Source organism: Anarhichas minor, unplaced genomic scaffold, assembly GCF_050575085.1.
Source record: "Anarhichas minor isolate MPS153535 unplaced genomic scaffold, ASM5057508v1 ptg000012l, whole genome shotgun sequence".
NCBI classification, from domain to species: domain Eukaryota; kingdom Metazoa; phylum Chordata; class Actinopteri; order Perciformes; family Anarhichadidae; genus Anarhichas; species Anarhichas minor.
The window spans coordinates 5738643-5755578 of record NW_027466458.1 but is presented as its reverse complement, the minus strand read 5'-3'; the positions used below and the strand labels follow the sequence as shown (position 1 = coordinate 5755578).

Sequence of the window (16936 nt, the reverse complement as noted above, 5' to 3'; positions counted from 1 at the left end):
GGGGTTGCAGGTAGTTTTGTAGAACAGTGGCTGAACCACAGGGGTCCTGGGGTGTCTTGGCTCTCGGCCAATTAGATTGCAGCGCTGCTTTCAGGTACCTTCAGGAATGCATAGTTTTTGGGGGAGCAAGATCGTCTTACCGGAGGTCCCGCCTCGGCATCCCTGCTCTCGTCCAATGAGAGCAGTGTGGCATTTCGAGGAGGAAACTCACACCCTAATGTGAATTTCTTCAAAGTTGGGGGGTTTGGTGCTCATCAAACTACAATCAGGATGAAACCTTTGCTTGCAAAAGGCAAGGCCTGACTCTCTCTCTCTTTGTTCCACAGCACATGTCGAAGCCATATAGTCAGATCCCAACATCCCCCCTTTGGCCTGAAGAGCGAGGTGCGGCCACGGTCTTTAGGGCAAACCAAGGACTGACGTGGGCTTCCATGTGGTGTCATACAGTCCATGTAGTTCTGAGAGCACAAAAGGTTAAACAGTCCATGTAGTTGTGGGAAGAAAGGGATGGTTTAACAGTCAGTGTTCATAGTTCATAGTGGCTCAAGATGTCTGGGCAGACACTAAGGCGGCATCTGGGCAGATGACTAACTAAACTACATTAAACATATACACAAATCATAGGTAAGCAAGGCATTATTTCTAATACACTCAATTGCTACATCATGATCTTGTGATAACGTCTGCACTGTAGCATAGTATGTGGAAAAACAAAAACGAAATGAAAGCAGAGAAATGAAAACAAACAAAACGGAAAGGTGGTTAGGTAGGTTAGTGTGATGGTTGTGTCATGGTCTACCTAACTCTAGATTTGGATTTACCTATCACCCCCTGGGTCTGCTGGGATGGCCCAACGGACCGGTTCCTGTCCCCTAGAGGTGTGTACCAAGAAAACCCCTTTTTCATTTTACAGTTTGGTTGTACATAATGGCGAGCTCGCAGCTCTTCCGATTCGAGCAGCGGTAGTTGTCGGGACCCTTTTCGCGTGGGTTTTAACTTCGGCTGTCGAATGGTTGGACGGGCTGCATCTCGTGCTTGCTGGGCGGTCAAATCTGCTCTATTATTCACCGCGCAAGGTTGTGAACTTGGGGGCCAATTGTTCTGGGGTACCCAGGGTGTCCCCTGTTCCGTTGCAGGCTGGTTGACTGCAAGGGAGAGGTCAGAGTGTCGTGCGTCTTTATTCTGAGCGTTTTTCAGCGAACAAAGGGAAGACTTCTGGTTTGAGACATGGTTTTGGGTGGCAGATTTTGGCGGTTTTAAGCATGCAGGCAGACTGGGTGGACTAGAGTCAGGAGCAGGCTCTGGGAGGGGCATTGGCATCGTTTGTCTATGTTCCTGGGTGACGGCGACTTGTCCGTCTGGAACTGGCCCACGGCTGGCAAGGTTTAGTGGCATCGGCTCGTCCACCGGTGTCCGGAGTGTGGTAAAGCGCTTTACCGCCTCCGTCACACGTTGGTGTCTAAGACTCTTGATCTCTGGGTCTTAACTTGCTCTTATGGAGTGGGTTTGGGACTTAAGATTTCGTTTGAACCTAATTCTCTTTTTAGGGTGAAATGTCTTCTGATGCCATGACTCGTGATTTTCTGGATCAAAGCGTTCTATGTCGTTCGCAAGAGACTCAAGCTGACGGATACGCAGACCCTGCACGCGGAGAGGGCCTGGATCATCAGAGTGGTCTGAATTAGCATAGTCGTTTAAGACGACATAGCGGTGAGGATGACTAACCTCTCGACGTGTGGGGGAGGGGCTCTGTTTCAGGTGCATGCATGGACTACATGGGACGTTTTGTTCACCTGTTGATGTGGTTTTGGAACCACTAATGCCACTCTGGGCCTGGGAGTAGCCCCCCCTCCTGTCAAAATGCGAAGTGGGGAGTGAGAGACCTGGATCAAGCACGCGAGCAGACTGGGGTGCTCGGTCGCTGTCCCTGGTGGTGTGATGAAGAACTACACCACCAGACGCTGCTAAGCTCCTAGCAGTGGTCTTCAAGGTGACTGTAGTGGCTTGTCCACTCAGTTGAGCCTCATCAAGCCTTTGGGGCAGGGCTTGTCTGACTATGTCAGGGAGGAGGCCTATCATGGGGTCGGGGATTGCGACAGCAATACTTACTTGACCCCCCTGAGGTTCTTCATGCCAGGTCTTAGTGCTTCTCTGAGCAGCCTGGAGTTGTGCACTCAGGGTGTTACTCTCTAAAACGCTAGATGCTTTCGCTTTGGGGACCATGATGAGCTTAATAGCTCTTCTGCAGCTGGGAATTTTGTAACATTTTACGAGATTACATGTGACCACATCATTATTAAGTTATAATTTACATTCGCTCAATACTAATTTTCACCGAACATAGCCTGAACGCATCATAATGTAACTGAACGGAACCGTCGTTTGTTAGCCATTAGCGGTGCTGCTAACCTCACTAGCTCTCCTGTCAATCTAAACACGGATTGGTTGTTCATGATGTAACATTATCAGAGATCGGCGACTAGAAAAGCTTAAATGCCGACGTCCTGATCGCATATTTTACTGAATATTGGCGGATAGCGAACATCAGTCAAACTTTATTTCACACTGTGAAGGTTAACGTTTATCTGTGTAATTAATCCGCGGGTCACATGTGTGCTGAACCGCGAGGGGGGATCCGTCTGGAGCATGAATCGACGGTGGGCCATTACACCACTAAGAGCTACTGTTTCTTTCATAATTACATTTGAATCAATTTATAAATGGCTGATAATCTTCAGCTAATGGACCTCTTTTCTCTATCAAAGTTAGGGTGTGTATGGGTTGGGTGAGTGTCTGCAAGTGTGCTCAAGCCTAGCTAGTGAATATTTGATGCGTGCCTTGCTGAGCTCTTAGTTCAACTCCATGTGTCGGTCACGGCCATGTCGGTAGCCCCTTTCACACAGCCTGCTCAAGGTGGGCCTGTGGTGCGTTATTCTGCCTCGCTGTTGTGTATAAAAGGTACGGGGGGACAGAGTCGTTCTGCCGCTGTGTGAAAAGGGAGAGCCGGCACGGTGAAATGGGTCTGAAGGTTTTGAGACTTGTTATTTGTGTGCCCCAACCACCGGGATATGTAAAAAAAAATATGCCCCGACGCAGTTGTGCTACACATCACACCTCTTTTGCTCACACATGATTGCAGGTGTGCTATATGAGTCGGCGTTATGCCGTCGTTGTTAGGTTCACTGTGAAAAAAGCAAAGCCGGCTTAATGGCAGATCATCTTTACGGCAGTATTGCAGAATCTTTGTTGTAAAAGGGGATGGTGAAACACCCAAATGTTCGCTTTCACTATGCAAATGGCACGTTTAAAGCCTAGCAGGCAGTCGGTAAGCTCATGACGCAGCTGCTAATGGAGCCATTTATGTTTCCGGCTACGGGGAACTAGAAATACCCTCCGAAAAAAGAGGGGAGAGCAGCACGGGGGGGGGGGGTCACCACTTACCCCTTCCTTGTGAAGCGTGATGACACAGTCGTCTTGTTTTTTAGCTGGCTTTGTTTGCAGCATGGACTAATTTGTATGTGTGCGTGTTTTTCCTTGTTATGATACAATCTGTTTTCATTAGCCAGTATTGCCCTTTTTAGCTGATTCCACACGCAGCAGTCTACATCTGTGAGTGATGTAATGAGAATGTGGCTGGGGAAAAAATGTTGTAGATAAAAAAAAAAAGAAAAAAAAGCTGGCTTTCAACTATAGATTTCCCACCACAAATTCCTTTTGGAATTATTTCAAAAACACCTTTTGAGTAATTCTGATATTTCTTGAAATTAGGCTTTGATAAGCATTACATCTCTTGCATTCAATTGCGTTGTTGAATGAGGAGGGGGAAATTATATTAACAATTGCTAATATCAATGTCCGTTCCAACCACATCTACCGGCATAAAAACAGGAAGTCAGTGGTAAAGTAGTTAAGCGCGCCTCTTGCTTGATTTGATTGACTGCCTCCGTCAATTGTGATATTGTCGTGCGGTTCGACTCACGCCTGGCGCTGAAAAGTTGAGAATATTTTTAACTTTCATGCGAGTCTAAAAAACGCCCAAAAACGCGGCGCAAGAGAAGAGTGCACCATCCGTTACACCACTAGTTTCGATGATGATATGTCTGTGTCACGAGCGATGTGAGAAGTACGAGATAAAAACAAAGGTGTGTGTGTGTGCCTACCTGCATAGTCCAAGTGATTTTACTCACTCGACTTTCTAAGAGAGTGAGTCATCCCTTACTTGTTAGAAGTAAGGGATGAAGTTGCACCATTGGTCGGTACCTTTTCAACACGAATAGGTGTTTACGCTGGTGATGTCATACATGGTTTTTCTTGTTGTTGCACAACATGTTACAGTACCTGTATTTTGTTGATGACACAGTTGGATGTCATGACAGTTAATTTTTTTTCCTGCGATTTTGTCTATATTGCAATATGAAAAGAATCTGGGATATTCTCTGGTCCGGGGGATGCGTCCCCCTTAAATTTTGTCGATTTAAAAAAAAGTTAAATTAGTCAATCTGAAGAACCTTCAAAACAAAATTGTCTCTTGTAAACAATTGCATGCTTTAGTAAATCATTTAATCATAAACACATTTGGTTGTACAGACATGAATGGTGATGACACAGCAAAAACGTAACCCTGCTCACTGCACAACTGTCAGCCGGGGGACTGCACTAAGGTCCGCGGTGAGGTCCAGGCGTGGGGCTTGCTAGCTGGAACGTAAACAAAGCCGCTGTGGTTTGCTTGCTGTGTAGCTGACACATTTATCTATGGAGGCAACGCTCCAGTGGTCCACAAATGTGAGTCCTGAATGACTCACTGAAGCCTGATTTATGTAAAATGCTTAAACCTGGAGTTCTATCATTTATTATGCAAGTAGTGTTGACTAATTTGTGAGTCCATGATCATATGGAAATTCAGTTTTTATTGAGTGAAATCTTCCACGATTCTCAAAAAACAAAAAGGAATCTCTACAGCATTTCATCAGATCTCGTTCCCCCACCAAAAGCAGAGGATGGATTACCCTCCCAGCTCTAAGTGGGTGTCTTGCTCTTCGTAGTGTGATACTAAACAGCAAGTGAAAGGCCTGGCGGCCATGCTGCACCTGTCCCTCTAAAGCCAGACACATGGCCTTTGGGCAAGATGACAGACGTCCCCAGTCTGGACCACCGCTCGGGTGGCTTTAGCGTGTATTCATAGCCACTAGCTCCCAGACAGGAGCCACAGGGGATACAACAAAACAAAAAGGAGAGAGCAGTGTGTCGATCAGGCAGTTAGGGAATGAAGAGCATTAAAGTAAGGAGTAATGAGCAACAAATGGAAGCGAGGAAAGTGGAAAAAAGAGGAAGAGAAGCGTAGTACTCCATTTCTGTCTCCCTTCCCCCTCCTTCCATGGTCGGGGCTCCCCTGACTGCATGTGATGCTACCTAACCAAAACATTGCTTTGCATTTTTGGCCCCCAGCCAAGCAGCCTGGGGGAAAGGTTTCACAGAGAGTGTGTGTGTCCATTCAGAAATGAATGCAGGCTTGAGCGCATGTGGCTAAACTGATTGCTGTTGATCTGAGAGCGTCCATGTGGCTGCTTGCTGGTTAGTGAGAAGCCAGGGAGGGAAAGATGGATGGTCCCTTCAAGCCTTAAACAAGCTTCCTCCACACGGAGCACCTGCTTGCCTGATGCCAGGGACGGACAGCGAGCCAGCGCAGCGGATCTGGAAGGCTGTGTTTACTCTGGGAAGTACGTAGGCCAAGTGCCCTCATTAAAGGCTGGATTCTGACTGAATCTCAATGAAGACATCCAGCAGCAGCACACGGCAGATGAGAGGTTGTTTTACTGTGTCTGCCCAGTTCTGTTATCTCCCATCCTGTAGCGTTAAGACCGAGGCCCTGTTCGTCGTTCATGGTGATCACTGATAAGCTTGATTTGATTCGGATATGTACTTTAGATAAAGCGTCATTCCTCAGCTCTCCCCACCTTTCAGCTGTGCAGCTGCAGTAAAGTGCGGTCTCTGAGCCATGCTGAACATGCCCTCTACTCACTTTGCTTCATTTCAAAATAGGAACAAATCTATCCTCCACTCGAAGTGAACTTTGAAGAACTGAGTTAGCATTTTTACCCGCGAGAGTCATGTTAGGCTGGGTTTGTTAAGCAACCTACTGTTCGTTTTAAAAACAGCTCTGCATTTAAACATCGCATGGGGCTTTATTATTGTGGACGTTTTGTTTTATCAATGAGACTTGATATACATTTTTTGCCGGATGACCCCCTTGCGTTTTGTTGCTGAAGCACTTTCTGTTGGCACCACCGCTCAGACGAATGAGAACTTTATTTATTCAAGTTTACACATTAAAAACTATTTTTGCCAGGTATGGTATTACAGGAGAGTAGTGGTAAAACAGGAACCAACCATTGGTGATGTTATTAGATGAAGAGCAACAGGTGACTTTTTGTGCTTTTCTTTGTGTTCACATACCACAGACATGTCATGACGGTAAATACAGGCAACACCTTCCACTGTGACTGCTCTATCAAATTGAAAACCACTTGTCTACCTCAAAAGTTGTGATCACAGTTGCCTGCAGCACAACAGGGCGCTTAACTAACGTTCCGAAATGCAACCTAAGCCGTCCCGTAATGAATGTGGGCCGTCCCAAAAATGTAATCTTTGTTTTTTTTGCACTATCATAAGTTGAAATCCTTCAAAGTCACCTTTTAACATAAACAAAACATCAAAAGTGATTTGTTTGTTTGTTCATAGATGAATGATTGTGTTTGCCACAGAGCTTATTTTCTGCAATAATCCCCAAAAATGTTGTCGAGGGAAACAGTGCGACGCTAACTTTCGTGTTGGCCTCCAAAAATTCGTCATCCCTGCAGCACTCGATACTGCAGGGATACTGTACCCTGATGAACTGTCAGGAAGGTAGGAAACATTAGATGCTAGCCAAAGTGACATCCCCAAACGAGGACACACAAATCGTATTAATTAGTCGGAGAGGATGGCCATAATGCGCTCACATTTCCTATCTTTTTCCCGCTGTTTTAGTCACTTCCATTTCTAACAAATCCTAGCTCCCCAGGCTCTCAGCATCATGTCCACACCTCTGGATGGTGCGACATAAATATTCCTCCTCCACCCAGCAGGAACCCTGAGTGCTGCTGGATTCTCTGGCGTCACACACCGTTAGTCAGCCAGTAGTGATGCTGTTATTATCGCTCCGCATCTTGTTTCTGTGTCGTGTGCTGCAGGGATCAGCAGCCAGTTGGCATGCTATCCCATTAATGTCCCACTTCTGGGTGCGTTTGTGAACAGTTGGACTGTGACGGAGGAGTAAAGTTAGGTGTATGCTTGCTGTAGTGCCTTAAACATTACATCATGGCTTATCTTGTTGTCGCAGAGCTTAGTCGTGCACTTTCTTAAATTTCTGTAAAAAGGAACTGTAACTCCTTTCAGGCATGACTCCTACAAATACTGCTGAAAGTAAAAACATTAAAATTATGATAATTAAAGATTAGTATTTAATTGATTCTTACTATTAATATGCAAGATGTACTGTTTTTTTAAAAAGTCCTGCCCTTGAGTTAATATTTTGCCAGCCAAATTAAATTGTTTACAGGATATTCAAGCTCTCATCCTTCGTTCCAATACATATGTTGTTTAGATCAAATTAATCTCAATTTTCTTTACGCTTCCTTCTTTCCCAGATTTGGGATCTCTGTCCTGGGATGATTTGGAGAATGACCTTCCAGATGAGTTGATCCCTAATGGAGGAGATCTGGGCCTGATGGGTGGGATGCCTTCAAACGTCGGAGCAGCACCTGGAGCCGGTGGGCCCGGTGGCGTCCCTGTCGTACCGGATGCAGCCGCCAAGCACAAGCAGCTCTCGGAGCTCCTTCGAGCCGGCAGCACCTCCGGTATCGCAGGCGCCGGGCTGAACTCGGCTAGCCCTCAGCCAGGCGGTTTGGGGCCTCAGCTGGGGACACCGCAGAGAAAGAGCCCCCTCGGCCAGGGCTCCCCCAACAACCACCCGTCCCCCCAGGCCCAAAAAGCGGGAACGACGACTGGAATAGCGGGACAGAACAACAACAATACTGCAACAATGGGCTTGAACACGGCGGGCTTCAACCAGGCCATGATTAACAATAGCCAGGGCCATGCCGGGCAGGTGATGAATGGTGGCCTTGCACCTGAAGCTGGGAGAGGACGGGGAGCAGGGGCGGCGGGCATACAGTACCAGGGCCCGACGATGCAGGGGGCCGCTCCGGGACCAGGAGGAGCAGGGAGTGCGTTGGCAGAAACACTCGCTCAGGGGGGGCAGCATATCGGTGCAGCCCAGCAGGCGGGCAACATGAACAAGGTGAGTCACACACTCCTTTTCCACCACTTTTATTTTAAGTATAGGTTTTGTTCATGTTTAGGCAAGAATGCATTGAGACATACGGAGCATGTTGCTGGCTGATTTTTTTTTTTCTTTTTTTATCTGCACAGAATTGTGTGGATGGGTGGAAAGTACCATTTTAACATTGGACACAGATGAATGTGATCCATTTGGAATCTTCCTTAGATGCTTGACTAATCCAAACATGTTAAGGCGGTCAATATTATCTTGTTACCCAGCAACTTTAACTCAAGTGGAGCCATAATTTATTAATCCTGGATACCTTTACTTTATATAGTTGCATGCTCTTATTTTGAAATTCAATCAACTTTAGCGGACAATGAAAACTATGATCCGCTCTCATATATTTGGCTTAATGCATGTTTTTTTACTGCAGAAGTTAAAAGTACCCTGTTGAGTTTTCTCCATATGCAAACAAAGTTTTGTTTCTGACCAAAAAAATACAGCGTATGTTAAAAACCACAGAAAACAAACAGGTTAAAAGCTTTTCCCATTTCCTTAAAACATTTTTCAAAGGCGTTGAATGTTTTTTTAAAACCAGTATCGTTTACATCTTCTATGCACAAAGGACGTGTACTGTGTCGCTACTAACCCCACTATTAGTCTGACGAGTTTGTACACAGCTATGTGTTACCTTTGAGAATTCAGGGTGTCATCGCATCAGAAAGTATGAACTTGTTGCTCTGCCTAACCAAAGAAAATAGCTGAAGAAAGAGCTATTTATGGGTTGGATACGCATTTGTTGCTATACCCACAAGTGGCCACAGTATATAGTCAGTGAGCGCTAACTAGTTGCTGCTATATTAATGTTCAGAATGTTAAATACAGCTCCTTTTAATGGTCTCCCACCGGGAAACGAGAGAGCTGCTGCTCAGCGGGCCAGTGGAGGATAACAGCATGTAGAGTCAGCGGCCACACACACACACACACACACACACACACACACACACACACACACACACACACATCTGAGAACATATCGCCAAACCTACCTCAGTAGTCCTATTTTAAGTGGGGCCTTGTTCTGCATACAGTGCTTTGTTTTTTAAATGCATTTGTGAGAGTGTAATTGCTCGCTTAATTGGCTGGTTAATGAGATCGGAGATGCTTCATAACCGGCCGTAACGCCACACCACTCGTGCTTTGTTTCAAATGGCTTGGCCCACTCACACGCTCCTCGTGTGCGGTGTGTGCGTCTGTGTTTGTACACTCTGTCGGTTCATCTGCACTTCGCTTCTCTCCCTGTCCGCTCATTTTCTGAGCTCGTGTTTTGGTACTGAGCCAATAGATATTGCCGTCAACTGTTGAGTCGTCGTTGTGATGAGTCTTGGGACTCTAAATGATGTGTGTGAGAGTTCGTGTTGTCTTTGGCTGCTTATACGTATGCTTTCCACCAATGTGGTTTCACAGGAAATCAGTAGGAAGCCATCTATTTTACTGTCTGTGTCGGAGCCAAGACACTGGAGCGGTATGTAACCACAACACATACACAGATGCTGCAAGCTACTGAGAAGAAACCTGGACAGATAGTGAATGTGTGTTTCGAGGATTCATTCTTAAATAGAGTGTGCACATACTTTAACCACACGAAAGAATAAAAACTGACATAGAAGCAGGACTGTCAGCATTTGCAGGAAAAGGTGTGTGTGTGTGTTATAAGCTTAGCCCGTCTCCTGTGATTATCATGTCACCAACAGCTCTAGAGATGAAAACCACTAGACCAAGTCTTTCTGTGCGACTTCCTCCGTTGTGCTTTAATTGTAGGCTAATTAAATCTCTTTCTGGGCATCTGTGTTGGTTAGAGACCACTGCCGATCCCTCCTGCCCCACGCTCCTTTGTTATTGTAAATGCACGAACACTCCCCTCACTTTCTCTGGCTTATTGGGTGGCTGCTTGCCCTGTCAGTCACGTAGGGACTGGCATTGTAAACCACTTAATCAGTTAGAATGACAGAGGGCGAGTGCAATGAGGAAGGGAGGCAGGGAGGGATGGAGGGAGGGAGGGAGGGGAGTCTCAGCTGAATAGTCTGGCCCGGCAGCAGAGCTTTGAGATGATAGTTGGCAACTGTCCTGACTGCCGATGTGTGGAGTGTGTCGGGGGGGGGGGGGGGGGGGGCTGAATAGGAAGCGCAAAGCAAAGGGTGTGTGCATCTGTGCGCGTGTGTGTGCGTGCAACTTTGTGTGTCCGCCTGCTCAGCTGTGTTGAAAGGCTGCCAGTGTCTAGTCGACTCAGCTGGGTCTTTTTATCTGGTCTGTTGGAGCGGTGTCAACAGCCTGAGGGGATACAGCCTGGCCTGGCAGAGTGTGGTCTGGTCTCCCAGCAGCTTTGTGGATGAGAGAGCGCCAGTTGATCAGTGTGTCTGTGCAGCTTGGTACTAACACTTATTTTATGGTGCCTCACATCTTAATGGATGCTGTCATGGTTCTTGTTGAGGGTGGGCTATGTGAGTACATTACCTCTCTCTCTCTGTTTAAAAAGTTAATTGATAAAAAAAAGTGTGAACTCTGTGTAGAAACTATAGTGGTGCAACGGATCATAAAACTCATCTTAAAACACGTATTTGATCAGCACAAATGAATAAAAGAGAGCAAATATGACCTGTGAACACATCATGATAACGTTTACCTTGCCTGAACGCATCATAATGTTACTGAACAGAACCTTCGTTCATTGGCCATTAGCAATGCTGCTAACGTTACTAGCTCCTGCCCCTGTCAATTTAAACACGGATTGGTTGTTCACAATGTAACATTGTCAGAGATCGGTGACTAGAAAAGCATAAATGCCGACGTCCTGATCGCATATTTTACTGAACATTGGCGGATAACGATCGCCAGTAAAACAATTTTTCACACTGATTGTTTATGTTAAACTGTAATTAATCGGTACGGATCAACATCCGGATAATAGTTGGCGTCCGTTTATTGATACAATATTGCCACACAAAATATTGCGATACTTTGAATGCAACCATAGATATTACAGGGTAAGCTACATTAGTATACGTATACAAATTATATTAAAATATGTTACAACGTTAACAGATTTCTATTATCCTGCATAGGGCTGAGCAATATGGTTGGTATCAGGATCATGATATGAATAAGAATAAATTGACAGTATCGATATTTATCACAATATAGACGGATGCAAAGTCATGTAAAATATAAATTAAAACTCTCATGGTACATATTGCTGTGTGAGTGTAGGAAGTTAATGTATGAGCCCTAATCAGCTGAGAAATTGAATAACCTCTGGTCAAAGTGGTGAATGAAAAACCACTTTGCCAAGAAAGAACAGAATTTATCTGGGGGCTCCGTTACCCACCTACTGCAATGTTTTTAACTCTGATGTTTCCACTGGTCTCAAACTCTACAAGGACTAGCTTGAGAAGGGAGTGGGAGGAGAGGTTGTAAATGTTTCTGTCGTGGAGCGCTGTAGAAGTCCATCCTGCCAAAAGCCCGCGTCATGCTGAGCTGTCCCGGTGCCAGAGCATCGGCTGCTCTAGATCGAACCGAGCACAGTCACCCTGGCACAGCTCCGATAGGGCCTGCATCACCAGAGGGGGTCCTGTAGTGACACATTGGCATTGACATAAAGGCAGAACCTTTGGTGGGAAGTTTGTGCTGTTTTGACTAATGTGGGTGAATAATAATTACCTGCAAGTAAACAATAATCTGTCTGAACATCAAGACTTCTAATAGCTGTGCCTGTTTGCTGTTAAGAAAGAATGCAGAGTCTGATTCAGTTCTGCTAATGGCGGCCCATGATTTTCAGATAGTTGGCTGTTCAGAGAGCAGTGGAATGTAAATGAAAAACAACTGGTGGAACAGTAAGAAATGCATAACATTAATATTTTAATTACTTTATTTATAAACTCTCTGATATTGGCATATCCACAAATGGACATGCCAATGCCCTTCTATAATCAGTGTTTCAGTACTAACCATACTCTACAACTAACACATGTTGAAGCTGAAATTGCTGCATATTTCAAATTCTTTGGGTGGGCAGTGTTGTGACATTGACAGCTTTGCAAGCCCAAAGAAAAACGTGTAACCCATTACAACTTTTGACATTTGTCATTGTCTTTGTCGTCCATTCAGCAGCAGGCGGCGATGCTCCCGCTGGCCGGTGTGGCGGTGTCTTCGGCCGTCCCCACAGCCGACCCGGAGAAGCGCAAGCTGATCCAGCAGCAGCTGGTCCTGCTGCTTCATGCGCACAAGTGCCAGCGGCGGGAGCAGGCCAACGGGGAGGTGAGAGCCTGCGCCCTGCCTCACTGCCGCACCATGAAGAACGTCCTCAACCACATGACCCACTGCCAGGCCGGCAAGTCCTGCCAGGGTGAGTCGGAGCATTTCGAAGCAATCGGAAAAGTTGAAATTGAAAACTTTTTCTGAAGTCCACTCCCCCTTTTTGCTGTTTAAGAATTTGCTGCTGTGTGGTCACATGATTAAAGGTTTAACACAACATAAACTCAGTTCTTTCTAGCCGCCAATCAATGTTCATTGCACTCTTGACAAATTAAACAAATATAGTATGGTTATAAACCATTTGATATCTGGATCTGGTGTAAAGTCTCCAGCTTTGCCGGGGATGAAGGCTGGAGTTGACAAGCAGACAGTGTTAGTTAGCTAGCTAGCTAGCTATGTATAAAGAAAATAATACAGAAATAAGTTGAGGAAAAATAATATATATACATTAATAAATACATAAATAAACAGATACTCAAATGAAATAACTAAATAAATGTAAATAATGTAATAATAAATGAATGGAGGAGTAGATAATACAGGAATCAATAAAAGATAAATAAATAAAGGAGCAAATGAAAACAAATGTCTGTCAAATTTTATCAATTAAAATTAAATACAAATATTAAAATTAAAAGCTGCATAATATATGATGTTTATATAGTCTTTTAGTCATGGTACGGATGGGTTTTACACCTACCACAGTCAGAAAACAACAGATTAAACCAGCAAGCAATGAAAAACATATGGTGGGAAAAATTTCATCAACATAGAAAAGGATTCCCGTAATGGGACAATCGTGTTCACTGGATGTTGAGATTGGACAGTGAAGATTAAAACTCGACAACCAAATGACAAGTATAACGCACGTGGACTATTCCTATATTTCAAGTAGGAAAGACGCTTAATGGCTCGTGAATTTTTACCTTCATGACAATGAAAATGTTTCCCTTAACCCCTTGTTGCTCATACTTTGGGGATTTCCATCCATTCTAATAACAACACTCGCCTCCTACCTGCTTGCCCACTTGCATGTGTGCTGTTTCTCCCCTATGTTGTCTCTCTGTAATGGTGATATTGTGTGCGTCTGTCTGCTGTTAAACCACCAGCATTGCTGAAATCAAAATCACCTCAAGCTACTCTCATTTATACTTGTTTTAATGTCTTGCTCTGGCCCTGGACTTGAATGCTTAAGTTAAATTTCATGCCAAACCAACTCCGAGGCCAAGATGTGTTAAGTGTGAAGGAGTCAAAGTCTCTGTTCATTTCCTCTGACTCAGGATCTCTGCTTCTGAAATAACTGTGGACTGTAGACTTTGGGGCATATAAGAAAATCAAAGTCCTCTCCCTAGAGTTGAGCGCTTGGTGGCAAACTGTCGGCATTAAAATACCGAACCCTCTAAGTCTCTTATCTTATCTTCTTATCTGTCTCTTTTTTCTCCTTGCAGTGGCTCACTGTGCGTCGTCCAGACAGATAATCTCCCACTGGAAAAATTGCACACGACACGACTGTCCCGTCTGCCTGCCGCTGAAGAACGCCAGCGACAAGCGCACCCAGCAACGTGAGTACAAGCAGCAGGCTCGGGGCCCGCTGTCGCTTGACCATTGTCGAGTCGCTCAGCGCACCACAGACGCCAAACGCAAGGCTCAATTACTTCCATTGACTGTGCTGAATAAGCAGGACATCTCGACATGGCAAGCTCTGTGTTTGTCTGACAAAGGCCCTCGTGTTTATCTCCAGATCATGCTGGTAGATTGAGTTCTAGTAGTCCGTAGTGACAGCCTCAGAAAGAATTCCACCTGCTTGTGGCTTTCCTGAAATTAGCCAAAGATGCACCGATTTGTGTTGTTCTTGGCCGATTCAGATTTTCTTTCTCACTATTATTGACAGCAAGGCTCAGGACCAGTTTTACCACCGTCCGGGAAAATACTTTGAACCAAATCAATGTCGGTGTTTTTATCATCTATACTGGTTATTTGCATGAAGAACAAACAGTTCAAATAATTAGAACATTATTGATTGTATGCAAGAGAAAAATCTTGTCATTAGTAGATTTTAATTATGTTTTCTAAGCTGCTTAGAGCTCGTGTTGGGATGTTAAACAGGTCGTAATTCCTCGTAGAAAGCATCTTCAAACAACTACTTATTCAAGGTTCTCGCCAAAAACCGACATTGTGACAAGATTACATTTGAACACATCATGATGGTGTTGTTATAATTAAATTTCAATAGTGCTTGAACGCACCAAAATGCAAGTCAATTCAACCTCGCTTACCTTTAGCTGTCTCGCCCCACTCTGAGCCGCTCGTTGTAATTACTCTGAGTGGCATGTTTGTAATGAATTACTATACAGCTGTATATAGTCGCGTGTGTGCGGCTGTGGCGCTACTGTATTTTGTGCCAACGTAAAACTATCCTGCAGCGCATGTATCTAAATGTGACCGGCAACATTTGAGACTGATGCGGCCAATCGGCTGAAAACTGGTCGGCTGTTTTGATCTCTATGTTTGCGTGTAGGATATTTGTACGTTTTACTATTCAGGGAATTCATTGCTCCTCCACATTTACTAAAAGCACTCGGTGAGTACGAGTGGTCCTGCTGGGCTTGTAATCTGATACACAATAAAGAAAGGAGTGTGATGGAGGGAGGAGGAGGAGGGGGGGGGGGGGGAACAGAGAGCGTGTGCTAGAGGCGTCTTGCTGAGCCATTGGCTGTTGGGCTGTTTACTGCTACTCCCCTCTAGAGCACAGTCGAATTTGACACTCTCTCTGCCTCGCACTAAAACAGTTTTTCTTTCTGTTCTGTTTTTTCACTCTCTTCATGTAACTGTTGTCACAGATTCACAGTCTGTTCTTTTGTGCCCGGCCATCTTTTCCGGATTACTTAAACCAGTTACCATTTTCTCTCTCACTGTTTCTTGCTTGTTTTCTATTTCTTTACGTCACCTCTCTGCTCAGCAGCTTTCATCACTTACAGCATTCCAGAGTTGGTCTGTCCCTGTTTGGCTTGCATGTTAAAGAACACGATGCAGAGGCTTGTCTCTCCTGCCAACACAAGCAGAACGCAGTATTTCTTTATCCTGCCTCCTCCAATTTTTGTCTTTTCACAAACCAAGAGATTTTCTTTAGCCCGACCAAAGCCTGAACCCAGAAAAATATGCTAATGCTCTGTCCCCTGAAGGGATTAATGGATTTATTCAGTTCACTGCTCTTTCAATCGTTTAGCCTTACATTATGTTCTTACTGTATCGTTTTGCCACGTGACTTCATCTTGCCAGAGGTCAAAGTGTGTAGGCATGTGTGTTTCGTTTCTAGGTCTTCGCCAAGTCTTGTCGCTGTGTTTTTAAAAAGCAGATTCTTCTCATATTTATTGAGCTTGGCACACAGCATCAACATTTGCATTTTGTTTGCGTTCTTTAGCTGGTGCAGCAGTGAGCAAGATGTTCCAACATTTCAAATTGTATATTCAATATGATTGTGTTTGAGTGTTTTTTTGGCCTGACTGCTCCGTCTCTCTCCCCAGCCATGCTGAGCTCCCCCAGTACGGGCCTCCAGAACCCCATGTCCTCAGTTGGTGTGGGCCAGCCCAGTGCTCCCACCATCAATACCTCAACCCCCATAGACCCCAGCTCCATGCAGAGAGCCTACGAGGCACTTGGGCTGCCTTACAGCAGCCAGACCACTGTGCGGGCCCCGGGAGGCCCCGGACAGACGGCAGGCGCACAGAACGCCCAGCAACAGCTTCCGCAGTTGAGATCCATCAATGCACTTGGTAAAACCAAACAACTTGATTTTTTTTATCCCTACACTTTTAGAAACCTTCCAATATTGGTTCCTTTCTAAAATATACAAATGTATATATTGATCGATATGCACAGCATGTGTGAATGCACAGCACTAGAGCTGCAACAATTAATTGATTAGTTGTTAACTGTTAAATTATTGGCAACTATTTTGATAGTCAATCAGGTTGAGTCATTTTTTAAGTATAAAAAGTCAAAATTCTCTTATTCCAGCTTCTTAAATGTATATATTTGTTGGTCTCTTCTCTCAGTCGTGACAGTAAACAGAATAACTTTGAGTTGTCGACATTTTAACGACAACAACCAATCGATAAATTAGGAAAGTAATTGACAGCTAAATTGACAATGAAGGAAGTCGTTAGCCAACTTCAAGGCTCCTAAATGGGTCAGAAATGTATGTTTATGTTTTTTGTTGTTTAGTAACATAGTACGCTTTAGTTGTAGAAATGGCGGCCATATTGTATATGCTGAGCTCGATTTGAATTTTTTTTTTTAATT

General features: G+C 44.7%; 1 protein-coding gene across 4 annotated transcripts in view; it reads left to right on the top strand.

The window, feature by feature from the left end:
• Nucleotides 1-16936, top strand: part of crebbpa (CREB binding lysine acetyltransferase a) — a 38589-nt gene that overhangs the window by 5986 nt on the left and 15667 nt on the right. For 3 of the 4 annotated variants that reach the window (XM_076090409.1, XM_076090407.1, XM_076090410.1), the window contains exons 2-5: nt 7686-8338; nt 12488-12725; nt 14083-14196; nt 16159-16407. In XM_076090409.1, coding sequence (XP_075946524.1) covers nt 7686-8338; nt 12488-12725; nt 14083-14196; nt 16159-16407 — 1254 coding nt within the window. The remainder of the gene's footprint in view (nt 1-7685; nt 8339-12487; nt 12726-14082; nt 14197-16158; nt 16408-16936) is intronic. The other variant, XM_076090408.1, reaches the window with a different exon arrangement.